Source organism: Myxine glutinosa, chromosome 9 (genome assembly GCF_964187855.1).
Source record: "Myxine glutinosa chromosome 9, kmMyxGlut1.1, whole genome shotgun sequence".
In the NCBI taxonomy this organism is placed as follows: Eukaryota; Metazoa; Chordata; class Myxini; order Myxiniformes; family Myxinidae; genus Myxine; species Myxine glutinosa.
The window spans coordinates 127027082-127047115 of record NC_136269.1 but is presented as its reverse complement, the minus strand read 5'-3'; the positions used below and the strand labels follow the sequence as shown (position 1 = coordinate 127047115).

General features: G+C 43.2%; 1 protein-coding gene across 1 annotated transcript in view; it reads left to right on the top strand.

Moving 5' to 3' along the window:
• The window catches only part of LOC137434948 (NF-kappa-B inhibitor alpha), a 21382-nt gene extending 2185 nt beyond the window's left edge, over positions 1–19197 (top strand). The window contains exons 3-6 of the mRNA XM_068128199.2: positions 5136–5364; positions 10985–11073; positions 12853–13101; positions 17072–19197. Of these exons, the coding sequence (XP_067984300.1) occupies positions 5136–5364; positions 10985–11073; positions 12853–13101; positions 17072–17128 (624 nt within the window). The 3' untranslated portion in view covers positions 17129–19197. The remainder of the gene's footprint in view (positions 1–5135; positions 5365–10984; positions 11074–12852; positions 13102–17071) is intronic.
• Positions 19198–20034: the final 837 nt, after the last annotated feature.

Genomic DNA, 20034 nt, shown 5'->3' with positions numbered 1-20034 from the left:
TACCCCCCCCCCCCTTCCAGGCCTCAAATATCCACCACCCCCTTCCAGACCTCCAAAATACCCCCCCCCCCAACCCCCACCCTTCCAGGCCTCCAATTTTAGTAAAATTCACTATCAAAGCCAACTGGAGATGGGAGTCCTCTGCTGTCGTTCCAAGTCATTCCTTGTAAACTGAGTAGTCCAGGTACTTCTTTTCAATATTTTTCTTATTTGCCCGTAGTTCATTGGAGTACTGCTCTTCCCTATGGGCTCGGGGCCCCAGCATTGCATCCTTCTGGATTCTGTGAGATTTATAACTCTCAACGTTAGCATCTCCCATTATGAGGTGGAAGCGACAAGCTCGTTGCTTTCTCATGCTCCACTGTTTTGCTTCCAAGTGGAGATGTGAGCGTGTGTGCCCCCTCTGTGTCCCGTGTGCGTGTGCTCGATACCTTACCTTGTCTCTCAGGCAAATATCGTGAACTGTTTCATTTGGGAATGCACTGTTCCTGTGATTTTATGCTTCCGCAGCCGAAGGCCGGAGGGATTGTGTTTTCAGATTATCTGTTCTTTGTTACCATGATAACTTGTGAACCACTGAAAGGATGTCAACCATATGTGGTACGTATGGACTGTAAAACAAAGATGAACTGATTCGATTTGGAGTTCAAAAGGTCAAAGGTCATGCACCTTTTAATTGGAAATCATTTTATGCTGCCAAACAACAGGCCATTAAGTCTAAGAACAGATCTCATGTCTTGTCTCTTCTCACCCTCTCTCTCTCTCTCTCTCTCGCCCTCTCGCCCTCTCGCCCTCTCGCCCTCTCGCCCTCTCTCGCCCTCTCGCCCTCTCGCCCTCTCGCCCTCTCGCCCTCTCGCCCTCTCGCCCTCTCGCCCTCCCTCTCTCCTCCTCTCTCCCTCTCCCTCTCCCTCCCTCTCTCTCCTTCTCTCTCCCTCTCCCTCCCTCTCTCTCCTTCTCTCTCCCTCTCCCTCCCTCTCTCTTCCTCCCTGTCCCTCTCTCCCCCCTGTCCTTCTCCTCTCTCTCTCTCTCTCTCTCTCTCTCTCTCTCTCTCTCTCTCTCTCTCTCTCTCTCTCTCTCTCTCATGTGACCTTTAATTGAGAATATACGGAACAGTGCGTTCTCGTCGAACATGGGCGGAGGTATATTCATGGGGCATTCACATTCAACAATTTTGTTCTCGAATTTTACCTCCGCCACCGAAGGTGGGTGGAGGTTATGCTTTCACCCCTGTTTGTCTGTCTGTTTGTGAATCTTCACCAAGTTTAATTTGAGTAGAAAGTGGACGTGGATGGGCTTTGCATTTTGAGATGCTTTGTAGTTGCTCTATGAATTTGTGCCGAACATTAACTGCTTTGGAACAGCCAAAATGACTCCCTCATTACATTATGAATCCATTCCCATCCAATCCTAAGAGGTGGAGGTTGTGTGTTGGTGAGCTTAACTCGGTGTAAATATCGGTGCTGCCTGGTCGGATAGTATTGCATCTGCAAACCAAGATTGCGGATGAACCCTCCTCCTCCAACCCCTCACCCCCACCCCCACCACCATCCCTATAATTTATTGTGGTAAAATTGTCGTCATTGCCATTTGACTTGGGGTCCATTCTGTCTGCGTTCCAGACAAACCACATGTTGGTGTCCATTTGACAGATTCCATCTACTGTATTCCAGTAGAGTACTTTTTCCATTGGAATGTAAAGAAAATCACCTTGTAGGATCCACTCTCACAGTTGATATCTCCCTCGTTAGCAAAGGTGGTGCTTACTCATTCCTTTGAATATAATTCCAGTCCACATGAGTCAGGGTCGTTGTTGTGTGAAGTTACGAAAGTGGGATGAAGCTTCAAAAAGGCAATCTAATCTTTATTTATTTCTATGCTTTACATCCTCGTACACGGAAATATTTTCTGAAGGAGCAAATACAGCCTTGATATTAATTAATTTTTTTTAAAAATATTTATTCATTCATTTCTTAAGGGATATTAAAAAGTCAACTAGATCGTCACTCGATAGAGAGCATACCTCCGCCAGGCTGAACAGTTTACGTTTTGTATCCCACTGATAGGCCGGGTCTGGATCTGGACCCGAACCAAAATCGAATTGGCTTGTTCTTGTCACTTACCCAACTCCTCCGCCAAGTTTTATCATAACTCATGCATAACTTTTTGTTATATCGTGTTATATATCTCAGAATTGTGAACTATTACTTAAACAATTATAGTATCCGTATTCGGATCTTCACTAAAATGGAATCGATTCGTCCCTGTCACATACCCAACCTGTCCACCAAGTTTCGTCCGAATCTGTCCTTGAATAACTTTTTGAGATGTCCTGTTCACAAACAACAAACAAACAAGAAAGATGTCGTGCATATCACGATACTTGGGAAATCCAAATAAACGTTATGCTTCCAGGTTTTGATTGATGAACCCATTCTGCGACCCATTATGCAAATTCTGTTCCACCTTGTAGAGTATCCACCCTATGGGTGGGTGGAGTTTGTACATTACTTGCTGGAAAAAGTATAGTCTGTGTATTGCAAGAAGACTCCATAGATGTTTGTGTGTTGTGTGTATAAAGGCTCTAAAATGTATAAAGGGTCTAAAATGTGCAAAGGGTCTAAGTGGTCTGTCCTTAGGGTTCTATAAGGATCTGAAGGGGTCTATGAGGCATTCCCTAAGGTGCAGTGATGCATCACAAAATGAGGAAGATAGGAGACTTAATTATATTTATTTATTTTGTTTAACAATTTTTTTTCCATTAATTGCAAGGACGTTGGAAGACTATGCACAAATCGACGCATTATACAGACTCTCCTCGAGTTACGACGTGGGCGACTTGCGACGACTCGCACTTATGACCGTCGCAAAAATCTCAGTTGCTCCTTGTGCCTCGCGCTGACAACATCCCTTACGCACCATCGCCTATAAGTGTGTGTGTACCGTACTGCCATCATCTTGTCTAGCAAGAGGAAGAGTGCATCCACTGATGGATCGGAGAAAAAGAAGAGGAAGGCGATCGACATGGAGTTAAAGATGAAAATAATCGTGCAGCTCGAGAACGGTAAAAGCGTGGCCGCCATCTCACGTGACTGATTGATTATTACAGTGCCACATCAAGCCTGGTGTTGGCTTAGCGGTTAGGGTGCCGGCTTGGGATCCGAGGAACCTGAGTTCGAATCCTGGTCGATTGCTGAATTAACGCCAGGGGGGTTGACTCAGCCTGTCATCCTTCCGAGGTCGGCAAATTGAGTGTCACAAGAGGCGACTAGCAGGGTTGGCGGCAGGAAGGGCATCCGGCCATAAAACATTGCTTCAAAAAGGGGACCGTGGTGCCCGAAAAAGGCCAACCCCTGCTCTGCGGGGAAAAATGGCCTCGAAAATGCGGTTCTATTACAGTGCCACGTTATTTGTGTACCTCATGATGTACCTGTGTTTTTGTATGCTTTTCTTTGTACAGTAAAACTCATTGTAATGTCATAAAAGTCTTTTATTTCAGCCCTTTTATTTATTTTACTTATTGTACAGTGTATGGATTGGATTGGATTATGGGTTTTTTAAATTTTTATTTTTGTATACAAGATCGAGGCTCGTGAAAGAGCTAAAAGATTTAGGCTGTATGACTTTTAACAAATGATGCTATGGTGGAATACGGACTTGGAAATATGTAATAAGTAGTATATAATAAGTCCATGAGGGGTGATTCGACTTACAACTACTTCGACTTACGACCTGCTTGTCAGAACGTAACCCCGTCGTGACTTGAGAGTCTGTATGGGGTTTTGTACATGGTATCCCAGTTTGATGAGCCACGTGCTCAGGTGGGATTTGCCAAAAAGGTGAACCTGAATTTTTTCACAAAGATGTAGATTTGCTAATCGATACTTTCAATGAAATGCTTCTCTAACTTTGGCTACTTCCTATATCTGGATGGCAATTGATCCGCACAACGTCCATAATGCTGCCAATGCAGAGAAAACATTGGCTGGATTTCGATATGCATGCAAAATGGCAAAGCTTCTTCTTCTATTGGCCTAATGGCCCTAAACTAATGCCGGCAGATGGGACGCCCGGTTTAACGCCCTTCCAAGGGACGGCACGTACATCGCCCTGCCTGCGAAACACCAGGATGGCAAGTTATAGCTGGGTCGGGATTCAAACCCAGGCCAGACAGCGTACAGGTGAGTGTGTGTCCCAGCCCCATGCAAAATGGCAAAGCTTCTTCTTCTTCTATTGGCCTAATGGCCCTAAACCAATGCCGGCAGACGGGACCCCCGGTTTAACGCCCTTCCAAGGGACGGCACATACATTGCCCTGCCTGCGAAACACCAGGATGGCAAGTTATAGCTTGGTCGGGATTCAAACTCAGGCTAGACAGCGTACAGGTGAGTGTGTGTCCCAGCCCCATGCAAAATGGCAAAGCTTCTTCTTCTTCTATTGGCCTAATGGCCCTAAACCAATGCCGGCAGACGGGACCCCCGGTTTAACGCCCTTCCAAGGGACGGCACATACATCGCCCTGCCTGCGAAACACCAGGATGGCAAGTTATAGCTTGGTCGGGATTCAAACTCAGGCTAGACAGCGTACAGGTGAGTGTGTGTCCCAGCCCCATGCAAAATGGCAAAGCTTGTGTGGTTAAAAAAAGAAAACCTTGTTCACCTGTCACTATTAACTACTTTATTTTATTGAACCATTGTGTAGACTTTGTACTTTCCATATTATTATATATTACTTTTAGGCTTGAACTGAGTCTTGAAAGCCAATGTGGAAAGCCAAATTGAAAGATTCTATGACAAATCCGATGGTTGCTTGAGAATGCAAAGAAACATCTGTTTCTGCTGCTGAGAAATATTTTGCCTTATTTTAATTATCTTCTTTTTTTTTTTGCTTCCGAGACGAGCTAAAAATACATACATTTTTGGCTTCCTTTGTTTTGATCAGAAATGGTTCAACCGAATGCTGTGGCTTTAAACAAAATGCCTTGACAAGTATTTTTGAAATTGCTAATAGTAGTTTGAGCTGATTAGTAGTCCCAAAGTTAGCACATGTTTAGCAGTTTCAAGACCAGCCTTGGCTAGACATTTGAAACGTCATGTCGGTGATTACCCTGTGTCGTGGCATGGTTGGTGTTTGTGCAGACTCCTTTGCACTTGGCGGTTGTGACAGAGCAAACGACCATCGTCGTCTTGCTGCTTCGAGCTGGTGTGAGTTTGGAGCTGCAAGACTGGCAAGGAAACACTCCCTTGCACCTCGCCAGCGGGCAACGCTCGCTCGATGGTCTCCTCGCACTCACGTCCGACGCACAGGACAGGCACCATGCTGCCCACGATTCCCTCACCAGGACGCTTGAGATTCACAACTACAATGGTAAGATTTTGTTACTTGCAAAATCGAAGATTTTTCAAGTATATTGGTCGGTTGCTTTTGTTATTCTGTTTGTTTGTTTGTCACTCGCCTACAGGTCACAATTCTAAACCGCTCGTCATGAAACTTCACCAAGTTGTAGAGGTCGTCACAATTGAGAAGCCTATCGATTTTGAGGTGAAAGGTCATCTGGAGGTCAAATTTCTAGAATTGCCATTTTTCATCCGGTTGACTTGAAAATTGAACAGCATTTGTATATTGAGTCACTGAATTGGTAAACCAACTATTTTTGAGGTCAAAGGTCAACTCAAGGTCAAACTTCCAAAATCATCAATTTTCATTTTCATCTGAAACGCCGTCAATTTTCATCCGATTGACTTGAAAATTGTATAGCAATTGCACATTGCCTCACTGAATTGGGGAACCAACTATTTTTAAGGTCAAAGGTCAACTCGATGTCAAACTTCTAAAATCAATTTTCATCCTATTGACCCGAGCTCTGATCAAAATCGTCAATTTTAATCTTGATGAAATGGACATTTTGATGGATCAATGGCAATCCTTTTTGGGGGGAGGGTGGATTTTGCAAGTATCGTGCTCTGCATGACATCTTCTTGTTTATTCATTTATTTTCAGAAGATGGTTTTGCATCCATCAGAAATATTAACCACAAATGAGGAAAAATATAGAAGAGTTACTGTAGTCAGTAGATTGTATGTGCAACTTGCTTCAGGATCTCTTTGCTACTTTGAAGTAAAAAATACAACAAATCAGTGATGAAAACGGAAAAGCAAAATCGTTTTGTAAAGAAAATTGCACATGAGATTGAGGGGGAGGAGGAGGAGAGAAGAATAAAGGAAAGGGAAGACTTTGCAACAGTAAAAGTTAATTTATGTTGAAGAAATGTGAAAAAGAAGAATAAGTAGGGAGTTGACTGGAAATCGAATGTTGATCGAAAGCCGGCTTTTCCGCACGCAGTGTTAAGATCAACCCTGCAATATCTTTGGGATCTTCTGGTAGGAAGGAGGAAATGCGGAAGCAAGTGGGTTGGTAACCTGGGTATTTTGAAACGGGTTTTTTTGTCTTCTGCTTCATCATTTGAATTTTTTCCCCCATTCTTACTTCCTTTTAGAAATTAGGAAAATAAATGACAGCTCCTAAGAAAAAAAACAAGTGTTTGACAGCTAATCGATCCCCTGTCAAAGTTTGAGAAAACAGGTGTACGTGCCTGCTTACTTTTGGTGGAGATGTATTGGATACGAACTCTGAACGAGGAAAGGTTTTCCCTGACAGTACAGTTGATAACGTCTATGATGTAAAGCTCATTAAGCCGCACTTGGGTGGATTGTGAAGTTGTGCTGTCAGCCAAAAACAATGAAACCACAAACAACCGAGCATGTGAGAGCGTTTGAAGCGGTTTGTTATTTGGTGATTTTGTGTAAATTCCCACAAGTATGGTTTTTTTTCCGACATTTTAATTCCGTTATATCATATTTAATGAGCACTTCTTCCTTCGTTCGCCTTTGATCTCACGCAGTTGCCATTGGCAGCATTGTGATCTGTTGTTGCGAGGCTGACAAACTGTTCTGTTTCTTGCAGTGGTGTTGGTTGCTTGACATTGTCGTGAATTGGGATAGACCGTGTCGCCATTGCACAATGGTTACTGTAACATGTTCGTCGTCCCCCCCCCCGCCCCCCCGCAAATGTCAAAATTACAAATATTTTTGTGTTAAGGTCCTCTCGTGATATTTTTTAACAATGGGAAATGCCATGGATTCCGACTGAGAAAAGTGTGCCTGAAGCACCACAAGGGGCAATTCTCAATATTGTCCCCACTATGGTAACTTCTTTTTACAAAGACATATACTTACTTTGCGCTGCCGCCCCTATTCACTATGCTGAGCAAAGAAGCTTGACTTCCCCCCACCCCCCTGCTCCTCCCCCATCCCCCCCCCCACCCACTACTTGCGATTTTGGGGGAGGGAGACGACATCAAAATTGATTTAAAGGGAACTGCAAATGCTTTTTGGTTGAAAGGCCTGAAATTCAACATATTTCCTATTGGATGTGACGTGCAATTGTTGCAAACCTGAATTGACGATTGCTTCCCTTCCCCACTCATGTTCAACCAAGGTCTTTGTATCAACCTTTTTTTTTTGGCTTGACTGATTGACATCTTTTATTAACCCCCCCGCCCCCACCCTTCTCCTCCCCCACACCACCCCCACCTCCACCCCCTTTATCCCATTGTTATTGTTCTTACTAGTAGAAAAGCTCTTCAAAAATGACGGTTGTAACGGTTTATTCAATGGTACAGCCTCGTGAGCATGCCAAGGTCTGAAGCCTCGTCCTTAGGATTTTTTGGGGGTCTTTTGGGTCTTTTGCGTCCTCTGGTCCTTTGGGTTTTTGGGGACCTCATGGTCTTTTGGTTCATCAGGGTCTTTTGTGTCTTTTCAGTCTCCTGGGCCTTTAAGGGTCTTTTGGGGTTTTTGGGGGTGTTTGGTTCCTCAGGGTCTTTTGGGTCTTTGGGGTTTCTTGGTTCCTCTGAATCTTTTTGACATTTGGGGTATTTTGGGTCTTTCAGGGTCTTTAGGGGTCCTAGGGGTATTTTGGGTCCTTGGGGTATTTTTGGGTGGTTTGGTTCCTCGGGGTCTTTTGGGTCCTTGGGGTTTGTTGGTTCCTCTTAATCTGTTCAATTTTTGGGGTATTTAAGGGTATTTTGGGTACTTTGAGTTAAGTATTTCAGGTGACAATTGTGGGTGGTGTCAGGTCAACTGTCCTGTCCAACCAATGGGTGAAGAGTGGACATACACATACATTCATACACACATACATAATCACAAACACTTTCTCCATTATATATACGAGCAACAGTACCCGCCCCACGGGAGGGGCTTCAATTGTGAGGCCCAATTGAAAAGGCAAAATATCAGAAATTGAAGGCTTTTTTAATTTTAAACGATTTACATAAACATTTACATAAACATAAACATTTACATAATCATTGGAATCTCCTGCGATGTAGTCAACGCCGAGGGCCTTTCACTCACTCACCGCAGGCAGGTTGGTGGTCTTTCTGTCTTCTACCGATTCCTCTCCGGCCTTGCTCCCCCAGCTCTCTCTGTGCTCTGTCCCCCCAATATTCCTTCAGGTCGCACAAGATCTGCCTGCAACCCTCTTCTGGTTAAACTGCCAAAGTCTAGGCTCTCTGCTCACCTTCACTCTTTCATTCCCCTTTTCTCCCGCCTCTGAAACAAACTCCCCCACTCCCTTCAATCCCACTCCTCCCTCCAGGTCTTTAAAACAGCTGTTCACCACCATCTCTTATCTTCCCCCATCGAAAACCTTGATCTTTTCAACCCCCGGTAATTCACCCCAGAGTCCTTGCAGTGTTCATATGTTTTAATCCTCTCCCACCTCCCCCCAAGTCCTCCCGATGTCCCTGCTCTCAAATGTTGTGTTTGTGTCCTTCCCCCTCTCTTTTGTGTCCTTCCCCCTCTCTCCCCATCTTGTCTACCGCTCCCCTTGTTTTTTTGTGTTTTGTGTGTCGGTTTGTCTTTTTGTGTGATTAATGTTAGCTCTTTCACGAGCCTCGATCTTGTATACAAAAAAAAAAACAAAAAAAAAAAAAATCCTTTAAATCTTATCACATGCAAATCATCAAAATTTAAACAGTATTTGTAGAATTTCAATAAAAGCCACATCACTGTTCATATCGGTAAATATTATTCCTTCGTATTTGAAAAAATTGGAAAAACAATATAGCCTATTTTACTCCAGGGGGTCCCAGGATTACCCACCCAAAATTTTGTTGCGATCAGTTCAGCCGTTTTTGCGGTACCTGGGAACTGACGGACAGACGGACATTTGGTGAATTTTAATAAGATAGGTTTTCTCCGATTTAAAACCATTGTACCTCTGCCCAGTATTGCATGCATTTTGCTGGCATTGTATTTTGTGTTTTCTGATTAAGTAGATGCATGCTTGTAGCTATTGGTATGTAAGACGAGCTGGCATGCATCAATAATGCAGTCAAGGGGGTTAAAGCTCACAACTACTTGAAACTCACAAACTCACAGTTAAAGCTCACAACCTCCGTCGTGCGAAGTCCTTCCTTGGCACACCTGAGCTCCTCACCACATACAAGGCTTTCATCCGCAGCTCAATGGAATACTGCTCTCCCCTCTGGGCTGGTGCTCCTGCCTCACACCTAGCTCGTCTTCACGCTGTTGAAACCAAAGCATTCAGAATCATTGGAATCTCCCGCGATGAAGCTAACTCCAAGGGCCTCTCACTCACTCACCGCAGGCAGGTTGGTGGTCTTTCCGTCTTCTACCGACTCCTCTCTGGCCTTGCCCCCCCCCAGCTCTCCCTGGGCTCTGTCCCGCAAATATTCCTACAGGTCGCACAAGATCTGCCTGCAACCCTCTTATGGTTAAACTGCCAAAATCAAGACTCTCTGCTCACCTTCACTCCTTCATTCCTCTTTTCTCCTGCCTCTGGAACAAACTCCCTCACTCTCTTCAATCCCACTCCACCCTCCAGGTCTTTAAAACAGCTGTTCACCACCATCTCTTATCTTCCCCCATCCAAAACCTTGATCTTTTCTATCCCCGCTAATTTCACCCCAATTCCACTTTTTTGAAATACCAACTTCTGTCCTGGAAGTCCTTGGTGTCCTTGTGTTTTATACTTCTCCCACCCCCCCCCCCTTCCCACGCCTCCTCCCCCCAGGCCCTCTCCCTCCCACACATCTCCCTGCTCTCAAATGTTGTGCGCTCTCAAGTGTTTGTGTGCTTTCCCTTCTCTTATCTTCCGCTCCCTCTTTTTATATATTTTGTTTGTCTGGTTGGTTTGTTTGTGAAGTAAATGTTAGCTCTTTCACGAGCCTCGATTCAGTATACGAAAAAAAAACAAAAAAAAAACTATCTATTACATGATGTTACTACTACTACTACTACTACTACTACTACTACTACTACAACCACTACTACTACCACCACCACCACCATCTGTCATTTTTGTCCCCCGTCGCACAGTGGAGTGAAAGGGGGACTATGGTTATACTTGAGCCACAAAGCTTTCACGATATTGCTGAATTACATACATACTCCTTATGTACATAAACAAGTTACTTTGTGATTTATTGGTTCTTCTAACTTTGCACGTTTAAAATTTAACCTGTTGTTCCTCTTTAGGTATACATAATTATTGTTAACTATGTTTTTTAGCATATTGTTAACAATAATATATAACATTCTTCTAAAATAGAGGTATAACCTTTAAATGCATCAGTTTGCCAAAAAGACAAATGTATTATGTTCAGCATTTAAAGGATAGAGCACAGACAAACCCCATAGGGTGGCATCCATAGAGAGGAGGAAATTCCTCCATTGCCTCACTTCATGTGGAGAGAAAAGCGACTGAAGTTGGATGGGGTCATGGTGCATGCGTGTGCGTGTGTGATTTGTGTGGCCGCTCCTCAATGATAATTAGAACGTAAAATGTTGTCAGGTAACCTTTTTTGAAGTTTCATACTGGCAGTATCGTCATGGCAATATTGTCATGGTGATTTTTGTTTGCATTCCTCTAACATTGTTCAACCTTCCTTTTGCTCCATCAGGCCACACGTGTCTGCACGAGGCAGTGTTCGCATGCAATTACGACATTGTGAAATATCTGTTGGAATTGGGTTCAGACATTAATGCACAGGTGAGGTTTTGCTTATCCCTTGCATGATCGCTGCTATTTCCTCCGTGTTGTATATATTCTGACCTTTACAGTTTGTCCCCATAAGTTGTGTGCATATGGTGCTGCGGCTGAACATGCGTAGGAGTGGGAAATCCTCAAAAACTTTATGGAAGCCAGATGATGTAGTGGGAATTCATAGAAATGGGGTTTTACTTCCACTGTCAGTGGGGAATATTCAGATATAAGGCTATTCCAAGGGCAAAGATAACAAGCATGCATTTATGTTTAACAATTGCAAAAAAAAGTTGCAAAAAAAATTGCAGTTGTTGCAAACAAAAAAGCAGTTGCAAAAAAACTCCAAAAAAAACCCTCTATACCAGGAGCAGTTGCAAAGCCAATGCTCCCGCTCACGTCAATTGCGGCTGCTTTAGACGAACATCGCTGTGTATTTCGATCTCGATTGCTGCCACTAAATACTGAATGAAATTATATCTGACAATCTCTATTGAGCAGTCAAAGTGGAATTGGATTTTAAATTCGCCCCACTTTGTTGAGAATATGATCGCCGGCAAAAATAAAATGTCAGTCATCAGTCATCACAAACCATAGCCGGCGAAAACAACAGCGCGTGCGCCATTGTGGAAATTTAATTTTTTTATGGTGAAAAATCATCAAAATACTTGAGCTTCTCAACAATGAAAAACGTTAACAAAAAGTAAAATTGGAGGGTTCATTGAACAACTTGCTCCACGCAGTCTTGTGTGTGGGGGGGGGTGGGGAGGGGAGGGGGAAGGATGCGGGCAGGGTCTGTGAGCAGCAAATTTGATTGGTCGAGATGATGCAAAATGTCGTAATATTTTGTCCAAGTACTGCTAAACGGAATGTTTTTAAAAGTGGCAAAAAGGCAATTTGTGTTCTGCAATGTTCAACGATATAATTCAATTGAAATAAAATAGAGATTTTTAAGGTTGCAGAAAAAGAAGTGCGGAAGTTTACCGCTATTGATGTTGCGTCTTTTACACCACTTTGTTGAACACTTTACATTAGTTATTCATGCTTGTTGTTTGTGTCCTTTATGACATCGCTAAAAACAGTACGTTTCCTGTTTGGAATGATTTTCAATTTTGTTCGACTATCAGACAGGCAGACGGCATTAAATATATTATCACTCATCAATGTGTGTGCAGCTTGGCCTCACATCTGCTTGCATTAGTGAGTGCAAGTTAATGATCCCACTGTGTCCTTTGCGAAGAGTAGGTGAGCTATTGCCGGCATCCTGAATAAGTTCCAAATTCCTGTCCTAACCTTAGTCAAACGTCAGGCCTGGCCAACCCCACAAGAACGTGGGAATAAATGTGGCTGTGAAAGAAAAAGAAGATAACTTGTTTTGAAATTGATGAGAGATGAAAGATTCTATCAATGATGAGAAAATACAGGAATAGCAACAAATGAGCTGTTCCCTCAAGGTGCTAAAAGTTGGTCCATGAGGTGCGCACGTGCATGTGTTTTTTTTTGTTTGTGGGGAAGAGGGGAAGAATTACAGATGATACTTTTGGAGGAAAAAATATCTTTAAGCAATGTGGTTATATTCTTTGATTGTGTATTCGGTTGAGTTAAAGGACGCAAACATTTTTGGACCTTCTTTAAGAGTTGCAGGTCGAGTTTCGGGGCAACCAAATGGGGAAGAATATTTCATCTCAGCCTTGACTCAGGCTCTGTATTTGGTTTATGTGAAATGCAACCACCTTCACATGTATGTATACTTGGCGCTGACTGTATGTGGCTATGCTGTGCACGCAGGACCCGAAGAGTGGCCGTACGGCATTGCATTTTGCCGTGGAGCTGCATAGGCCGACCCTTGTTGAGATATTGGCTAAGAAGAACGCAGACATCAATGCATCGACATACAGTGGTTGCACGCCTCTGCATCTAGCTGTGGGTCGTGGGGCAATGGACCTGGCCGTCATGCTGTTGGCATCCGGTGCTGATGCCGGCTTACGAAATATGGAGCAGGATTCTGCCTTTGACCTGGCTGGAAGTAACGAGGAGGTGTGATTGTAGCAATGTTTGATCTACTCCTTGCTGTATTCACCGTGTTTGTTTTCATCACACACACACACACACACACACACACACACACACACACACACACACACACACACACACACACACACTCATGATCTCCTTCATGGGTACACACTCATGAGCTCCTTAATGGGTGCCACGAGACGACCCGAGATAAACTCCCCAGATGCCGAATGGAGGCATTACTTTAACTTAAAGCACCAATGGCAGCTCAGGAAACGTTAATATCTTCAATTTGTGCCTGCTCTCATGTTCCCACTGGCAATTTGCATGCTCACAGAGAAAGTGATTGAACCTAGAAACCAACAAAAAAAATAATACCTAATTTTGTTTCGTAAAAATGTGAATACTGTACAGAAACCCGGGAAGGGAGCAAATATACAACTGTTGCAGAGAAAAATGTGAAGAAGAGTAAGACATCCTGATGGGAAAATGCATCTGTTTATAACTATAAAAATTGTTGGGGTTAATCTACTTAACCTCTCCTTATTGACAAAATCTTTCAAGACTTGGAGGGAGAAAGAGTGTTCAAAGATGAGAAAGAAAGAAATAGGCTTGATTCAGGCCTAGTCAAGTCGAGCGAGGCCACTGAGCTGAATAGATAACTGGAGCACACCTGCAGCACACCTGCAGCACGCGCTCGCGGGGCAAGCAGCCGCCATGTTGGAATACCCTTCCCTCGCTAGAATGCGAGAGGTACAGGCATAGTTGAGAGTGTGATAACTGATAAGCGCTGGACTTTATTCGGTTCCATTGACAGATTGATTCACATTTGTTTTCCTCTTTTGTTTGCTTTCTTTCGGAGCATTGTAATATCGTTACGAAGGCGACTGAGAAAACTGAGTCTGATTTTAATAAGTCAGAAGTGTCAAGGTAATTGAGTTGGTCTGCGAAGGTAATTGAGTTTCAGTGCCCCAATAAAAATAAAATGAAAGTAGGGGGTCACTTTCAACTTGCGGGAATGTCTTTGGATGCAAACGAAAGCACAACAGCACACCATCTTTTTCACTGAAACTGAGCTGACAGCTTCCCTGGGGTATTCCAAGATGGAGGTAATCTGGTGCCACTAGCATAGGCTTATCACCACAGTAGGGTTCGCTCCATTTATATATACAGCTCAGTGAGTGAGGCTGGTAAATATATACAGCTCAGTGAGTGAGGCGCCCTCATCTCCATTGAATTGGGGGAGCAAGCTGCAATTTTCTCACGCATCACATGCTGCGAGATGGGTCTGCGGCCAGCCCAGGTGAACCCTGTGTTGGTGTCCCCAGACTCGTGCTCCCCATTCTCCCAGTCCTGAGCTCAGATTTGAAACGACCTTGCCTGAGAGGGATTTGCCTTCAACTGAATTTCTCCTCAAAACCGTCCCTCGCTTGACGTTATCGGATGTGCCCATTGGTTGACCGACTTGAGTACACTGTCAATTGGTCAAATTCCAATATGAGCCGGGTGTTACTCTGCTCGAAGACTGTTGGTTGCGAGGTTAGTGAGGAGAAAGGAAAAAGGTTCTAGATGAAATAAATAAATGAATGAGAAAATAAAGCACATTTACCAGTGAAAAAGAGGGGATGAGGAGACGAGGCCCTGTTAAACACTGTCTTGGTCGACCTAAATTGGGGTTTACAATGCAGTACATGTATTCTAACCATGCAACTATCATATAACTAATCAGCTAATTAATCCTTTTAACCTCCTAAAATTATTTTCGTTACATCACACACCTACACGTGTATATTGTATGTTCAACAACTGGTTCCCCTCTTTTAGAGGATTGGTTGAATGATGGCATGCTTCCATTTTGTTCTTTTGTTCGTATATTCTTTCTTCAAAACAATTGTTTTCATGTCATTACCTCTGCCACCAAAGGTGGATGGAGGTTATGTTTTCATCCCTGTCTCAGTTTGTTATTTGCAAAAATCAAGATTTTTAAAGTACATATATTGGTTGGTCACGTGTGCTATTCTCTGTTTGTGTCTGTTTGTATGTCAATCACCTACAAGTCACAATTTTAAACAGATCTTCACGAAACTTCACCAAATGGTATCGTAGTTGGCCAAAAGCAAAAAGGTTGATTTTGAGGTCAAAAGGTTAACATAGGCCAAAGAGCAACAACTTAGGTGGAATTTCTAAAATCCTCATTTTTCATCCGATTGACTTGAAATTTGAAGTGGATTTGCGTATCTGGTCAATGAATTCAACCACCAATTATTTTTTAAGGTGAAATTTGTTTTTCGGGATTTCGCAAGTGTCGTGCTCTGCATGACGTCTTTGTTTGTTTGTTTGTCCATCTGCCTGTCTGTCAGCAGGATATCTCAAAAAGTTGTAGATAGATTCGGACGAAACTTGGTGGACAGATTGGTGTTTGACAAGGATGAATGTATTAGATTTTGGTGAAGATCCTAATACGGATCTGGATATGCAAGAATATCTAAGTGATTCTTCACCATTGAGAGAGAGGATCAAAAACTATATATAGTACGATATCTCAATGTTGTGGACAGGTTCGGATGAAACTTTTGACAGATTGGGTGTGTGACAAGGACGAATCAATTATATATTTATATATACGGGAGCATACGCTGGATCAGCACGTCGCTACGTCCTTGGACGACTCCCCAGCACCATCCAGACACACACCACTGTGTGTGCTATGGAATGAGGTGTTTTTACAGCGGCCGGAGTGCAAATCCTGCCACCAACATCCTTGAGAGAGGATCTAGTACCTTGGATACTCATTTCGCCGACTTTGGAAGGATGACAGGCTGAGTCAACCCCACCTGGTATTAATTGAGCAGCTGAACGGAATTCAAACTCAGGACTTTAGGATCCCAAGCCCGTCGCCCTAACCATTAGGCCAACACAAGGTATATGAATCAATTAGATTTTGGTGAAGATCCGAATCCGGATACGGGAATTATTTTTAAGTCATTCTTCACCATTGAGAGATGGGGCCGAAAACGATATATAACATGATATTTCAAAAAGTTATGTATGAGTTATGACAAAACTTGGTGGATGAGTTGGTTAGGTGACAAGAACAAGCGATTACATTTAGGTTCAGGTCCGGATTCAAATCGGGCCTATCAGTGGGATAAAAAACGTGAAGTGTTCATCCTGGCGGAGGTTTACCGAGCTTTACCTAGTGCCATTGTAGTTCTTCACTCAGTCGAGCGTGTGTCTTGGCCTACTTCTTGGTGTTTTTCCATTTGATTCAATCCTTGATATCTTCTCAATAGGTTCATCTTCCATCCTTCTGGCTGCATGACCAAACCATCTAAGTCCTCCTTCTCAATTCAATCTCTATATGGCTGATTTTTAGAGTATTTCTAATTCACTCTGCCATTTATCTTTCTTTGACATGCCATACATCCATCTTGGCATCCTACCCTCTGTTCTTTCTGTTCTTCTTTCATCTTCCATCCTCATGGACCAAGTTTCACAACCATACACGAGTACTGTCCTTACACAGGCTAAATACACTCTTGTCTTTACTGCCCTTGGAATATACTTGTTTGTAAGGTACATCCTCACTATTTCCATTTATTCAAACTTACCTACGCCTATTTCTGCTGCCTTCATGACATCCAACATGTTTCCAAAGTAACAAAAAGTATACATATGCATATACATATCCTCTGGGGTATGGTGTGCAACAGCAGAGAGTGTTTGTGTTGTGTTGTTTCACCACTTATTGGGCTGCAGCTGTTTGAACTGAACCTTCAGGGTATTTTGACATTGTTTTCAGTCTCGCCAAATATTGTTTTGGAGTGTGAAAATTTTCAAACGAGTGCTATTTTTATTTGATTGATTACAGTTAAAACAAAAAACTTCTTTTTTATGGAATGAGAATTCACATGACGTAAAATGTGTATTGAGAACAAAAAGTGTTTTGTAGCTATTCTCTGTTCATCACTTGTTTTCGTTCTTTTTGCAGCTGAATATTTTGTCGACTTACGACGACCTGAAGATTGGAGGTCAACCAGTGTTTTAAATATTTTGCAAGGGTGTTCATGGAAATGGAGGTTGTTCTCCGTGGCTGGATTGTTTGGTTATCGTTTAACCCACAAGGTGCAAACTCTACCATAGCGAACCGGATATTGGTCGAAATACGCCAACTACCTTGAGAAGCAAGGAGAAACTGGCGTTGTGGGCATTAACCCCTATTGTGCTCCAACCAATCATCACCTTCTCTCATTCCGCGTGGCGGTTAGCATACTTCTAACGATGTACTGTTGTTCTACCTGTCCACCAACGCAACGCGATGTCCACTTATTCCAAGTTTGGCTGCTGCTGCTTCTCTCGTATGTCACACATGGCTGCAGGTAGACTTGTGCTGGGGGTGCAGCTGTGTTGTTGATGCAGTGCCCCTGCAGGTTAGGGCAGGAATTTGTAATTTGGTCATGGTGGAGGCAATAGGTCACCTCCTCGTCACGAAGAACACCGTGGGATCTTTAACGTCCACCAACGAATGCCGACAGACAGGAATCCCAGTACCCATTGATGAATTCCAGGGATTATAGTTGATAGCTGGGCCGAGATGCAAACCCAGGATCCACAGCTACCTCTATGTTATCCTGGCAGCCCCATCAATCTGGCTAAGCTCGATTAAAAGAAAAAAAGAAGAATCCTTTTTCAGTTTGTCTTTGGGTAAAATGTAAATATATCTCATAATACTAATTGTTCCTTAGTTTGGAATGCTCCTTCAATTGCAGTTTCACTTGGTGAGAGATTTTCTTTGTCGTGGAGAATTAATTTCCTCATGATGTCGCGGAGCTTTATCGGCTTTGGTTGATCGGATGAAGTTTGGCAAAAATAATTGTAGTTGTACAAATATTTTATTTTGGAGCACTTGATGATTGTTTTTTTTGGATTTTTTTTTTTGGCATACTGATGCCTTTTGTCTTTTTTGTCACACAACTCAAACGCAAATGAGAGATCGATTCATAACCCAGTGCAGAATTTTGTAATCATGTTTTTTGTGGTTGAGAGTTCACCGTATGCATTTAAGTCACGCACCGTGAGAGCTTTGCACCTTTGTTTTTTTTAATTTTAAATAGCATTAAAATTAAACAACAATTTTGATATAAAAGCACGATTTTTCATTTATTATGTGAAAACTATAATTTTATCATAACTGCTCTTCTTTGAGACATTCCTTTTTGTTTCCCATTGTTTTGATAGACTTTCTGTTGTAGAATTCAAATCGATGTCATTTGTTATTTTCTCTGCCAACTTGGATTGCAAATTTTCTGCATAACTGCATAGCAAGGCCAATTAAGAGGGTTAACCGAAATACAGTGGAACCTTGACTTACGAGTTTAATTCGTTCTGTGACCGAGCTCGTAACTCAAATTGCTCGTTTCTCAAATCAAATTTCCCCATTAAAATGCATTGAAATGCTATTAATCCGTTCCAGCCCGCCAAAAACCACACCAATTTTTTTTTAAATATACAGTATATATAAAAATATCTCGCGCTTTATATTTCACCTGTATGCAGCATACAAGTTGGCAGGATGGCCTGGACTGGAGGTACGCACACTTGACTCTAAAGTCTAAACTGTCCAGCCTGGGTTTGAATCCCGACCCAGCTATAACCTGTCATGGGTGAATCACAGGCAGGGTGATTCATCAATGTGTGTACCGCTAAACTGGGCGCCCCGTTTGCGTCCCATTAGTTGTTGGATGTTAAGGATCTCACCGTGTTTTCCACAAAGAGAAGGCGAGCTATCGCCGGCACTCTGAACAAGTTGTGGCCTGGCATGCTCTTCTCCTCTGCCGTTATATACGTCCTCCTCGGCATCTTTTTCCAGAAGAGCCCTGTCTCGTCACAGTTGAAGATTTGCTGGGGGATGTATCGTTCGGCTTCTATCAGTTCGGCAAAAGTTATAATAAAATCTTCAGCTGCCTTCACATCCGCCTCACCAAGTCGACAACACGCACACCTCGCTCATGTTTTTCGACGATTGCGTGTTTTATATCCAAGCACATCATCCTCTTCTTCTTCTCATTTATAATAAAATCTTCAGCTGCCTTCGCATCCGCCTCACCAAGTCGACAACACACACACCTCGCTCATGTTTTTCGACGATTGCGTGTTTTATATCCAAGCACATCATCCTCTTCTTCCTCTCAGCACTGCACTTGGCACTCACTTTCTTAGGCCCCATGGTTAAAACTAAGAAATTTTCCAAAATAACCAAAATGCGAAAACAAAAATGCAGCGATATACGGCAGAGATACTGTACTTGCACGGCAAGATAACCACGTGACCGGAACCCACCTGGTGGCGGCTGGCGTAAACTCAAAATAACCAACATGCGAAAACAAAAATGCAGCGATATACGGCAGAGATACTGTACTTGCACGGCAAGATAACCACGTGACCAGAACCCACCTGGTGGCGGCTGGCGTAAACTCAAAATAACCAACATGCGAAAACAAAAATGCAGCGATATACGGCAGAGATACTGTACTTGCACGGCAAGATAACCACGTGACCAGAACCCACCTGGTGGCGGCTGGCGTAAACTCAAAATAACCAACATGCGAAAACAAAAATGCAGCGATATACGGCAGAGATACTGTACTTGCACGGCAAGATAACCACGTGACCGGGTGGCGAAAGCTCGTAACTCAGATCTCGGCTCGCATCTCAAAGCAATAAACCGCCCGAGCGACGGCTTGTATCTCGAAAAACTCGTAAGTTGGGGCACTCGTAAGTCAAGGTTCCACTGTATATCTTTCATGGAAAACGGTGGTCTTGCTTGATGCAAGCTCCGCCCCTCTCATCAAGAACTTATAAAAAAAACTCCACCCCCCCCCTCGAGAGTTTGTGGGGCAGCAGCAAACACGCACAGACTCGGTCTAAGCTCCACCCTGTCCTCCTACAGTAACT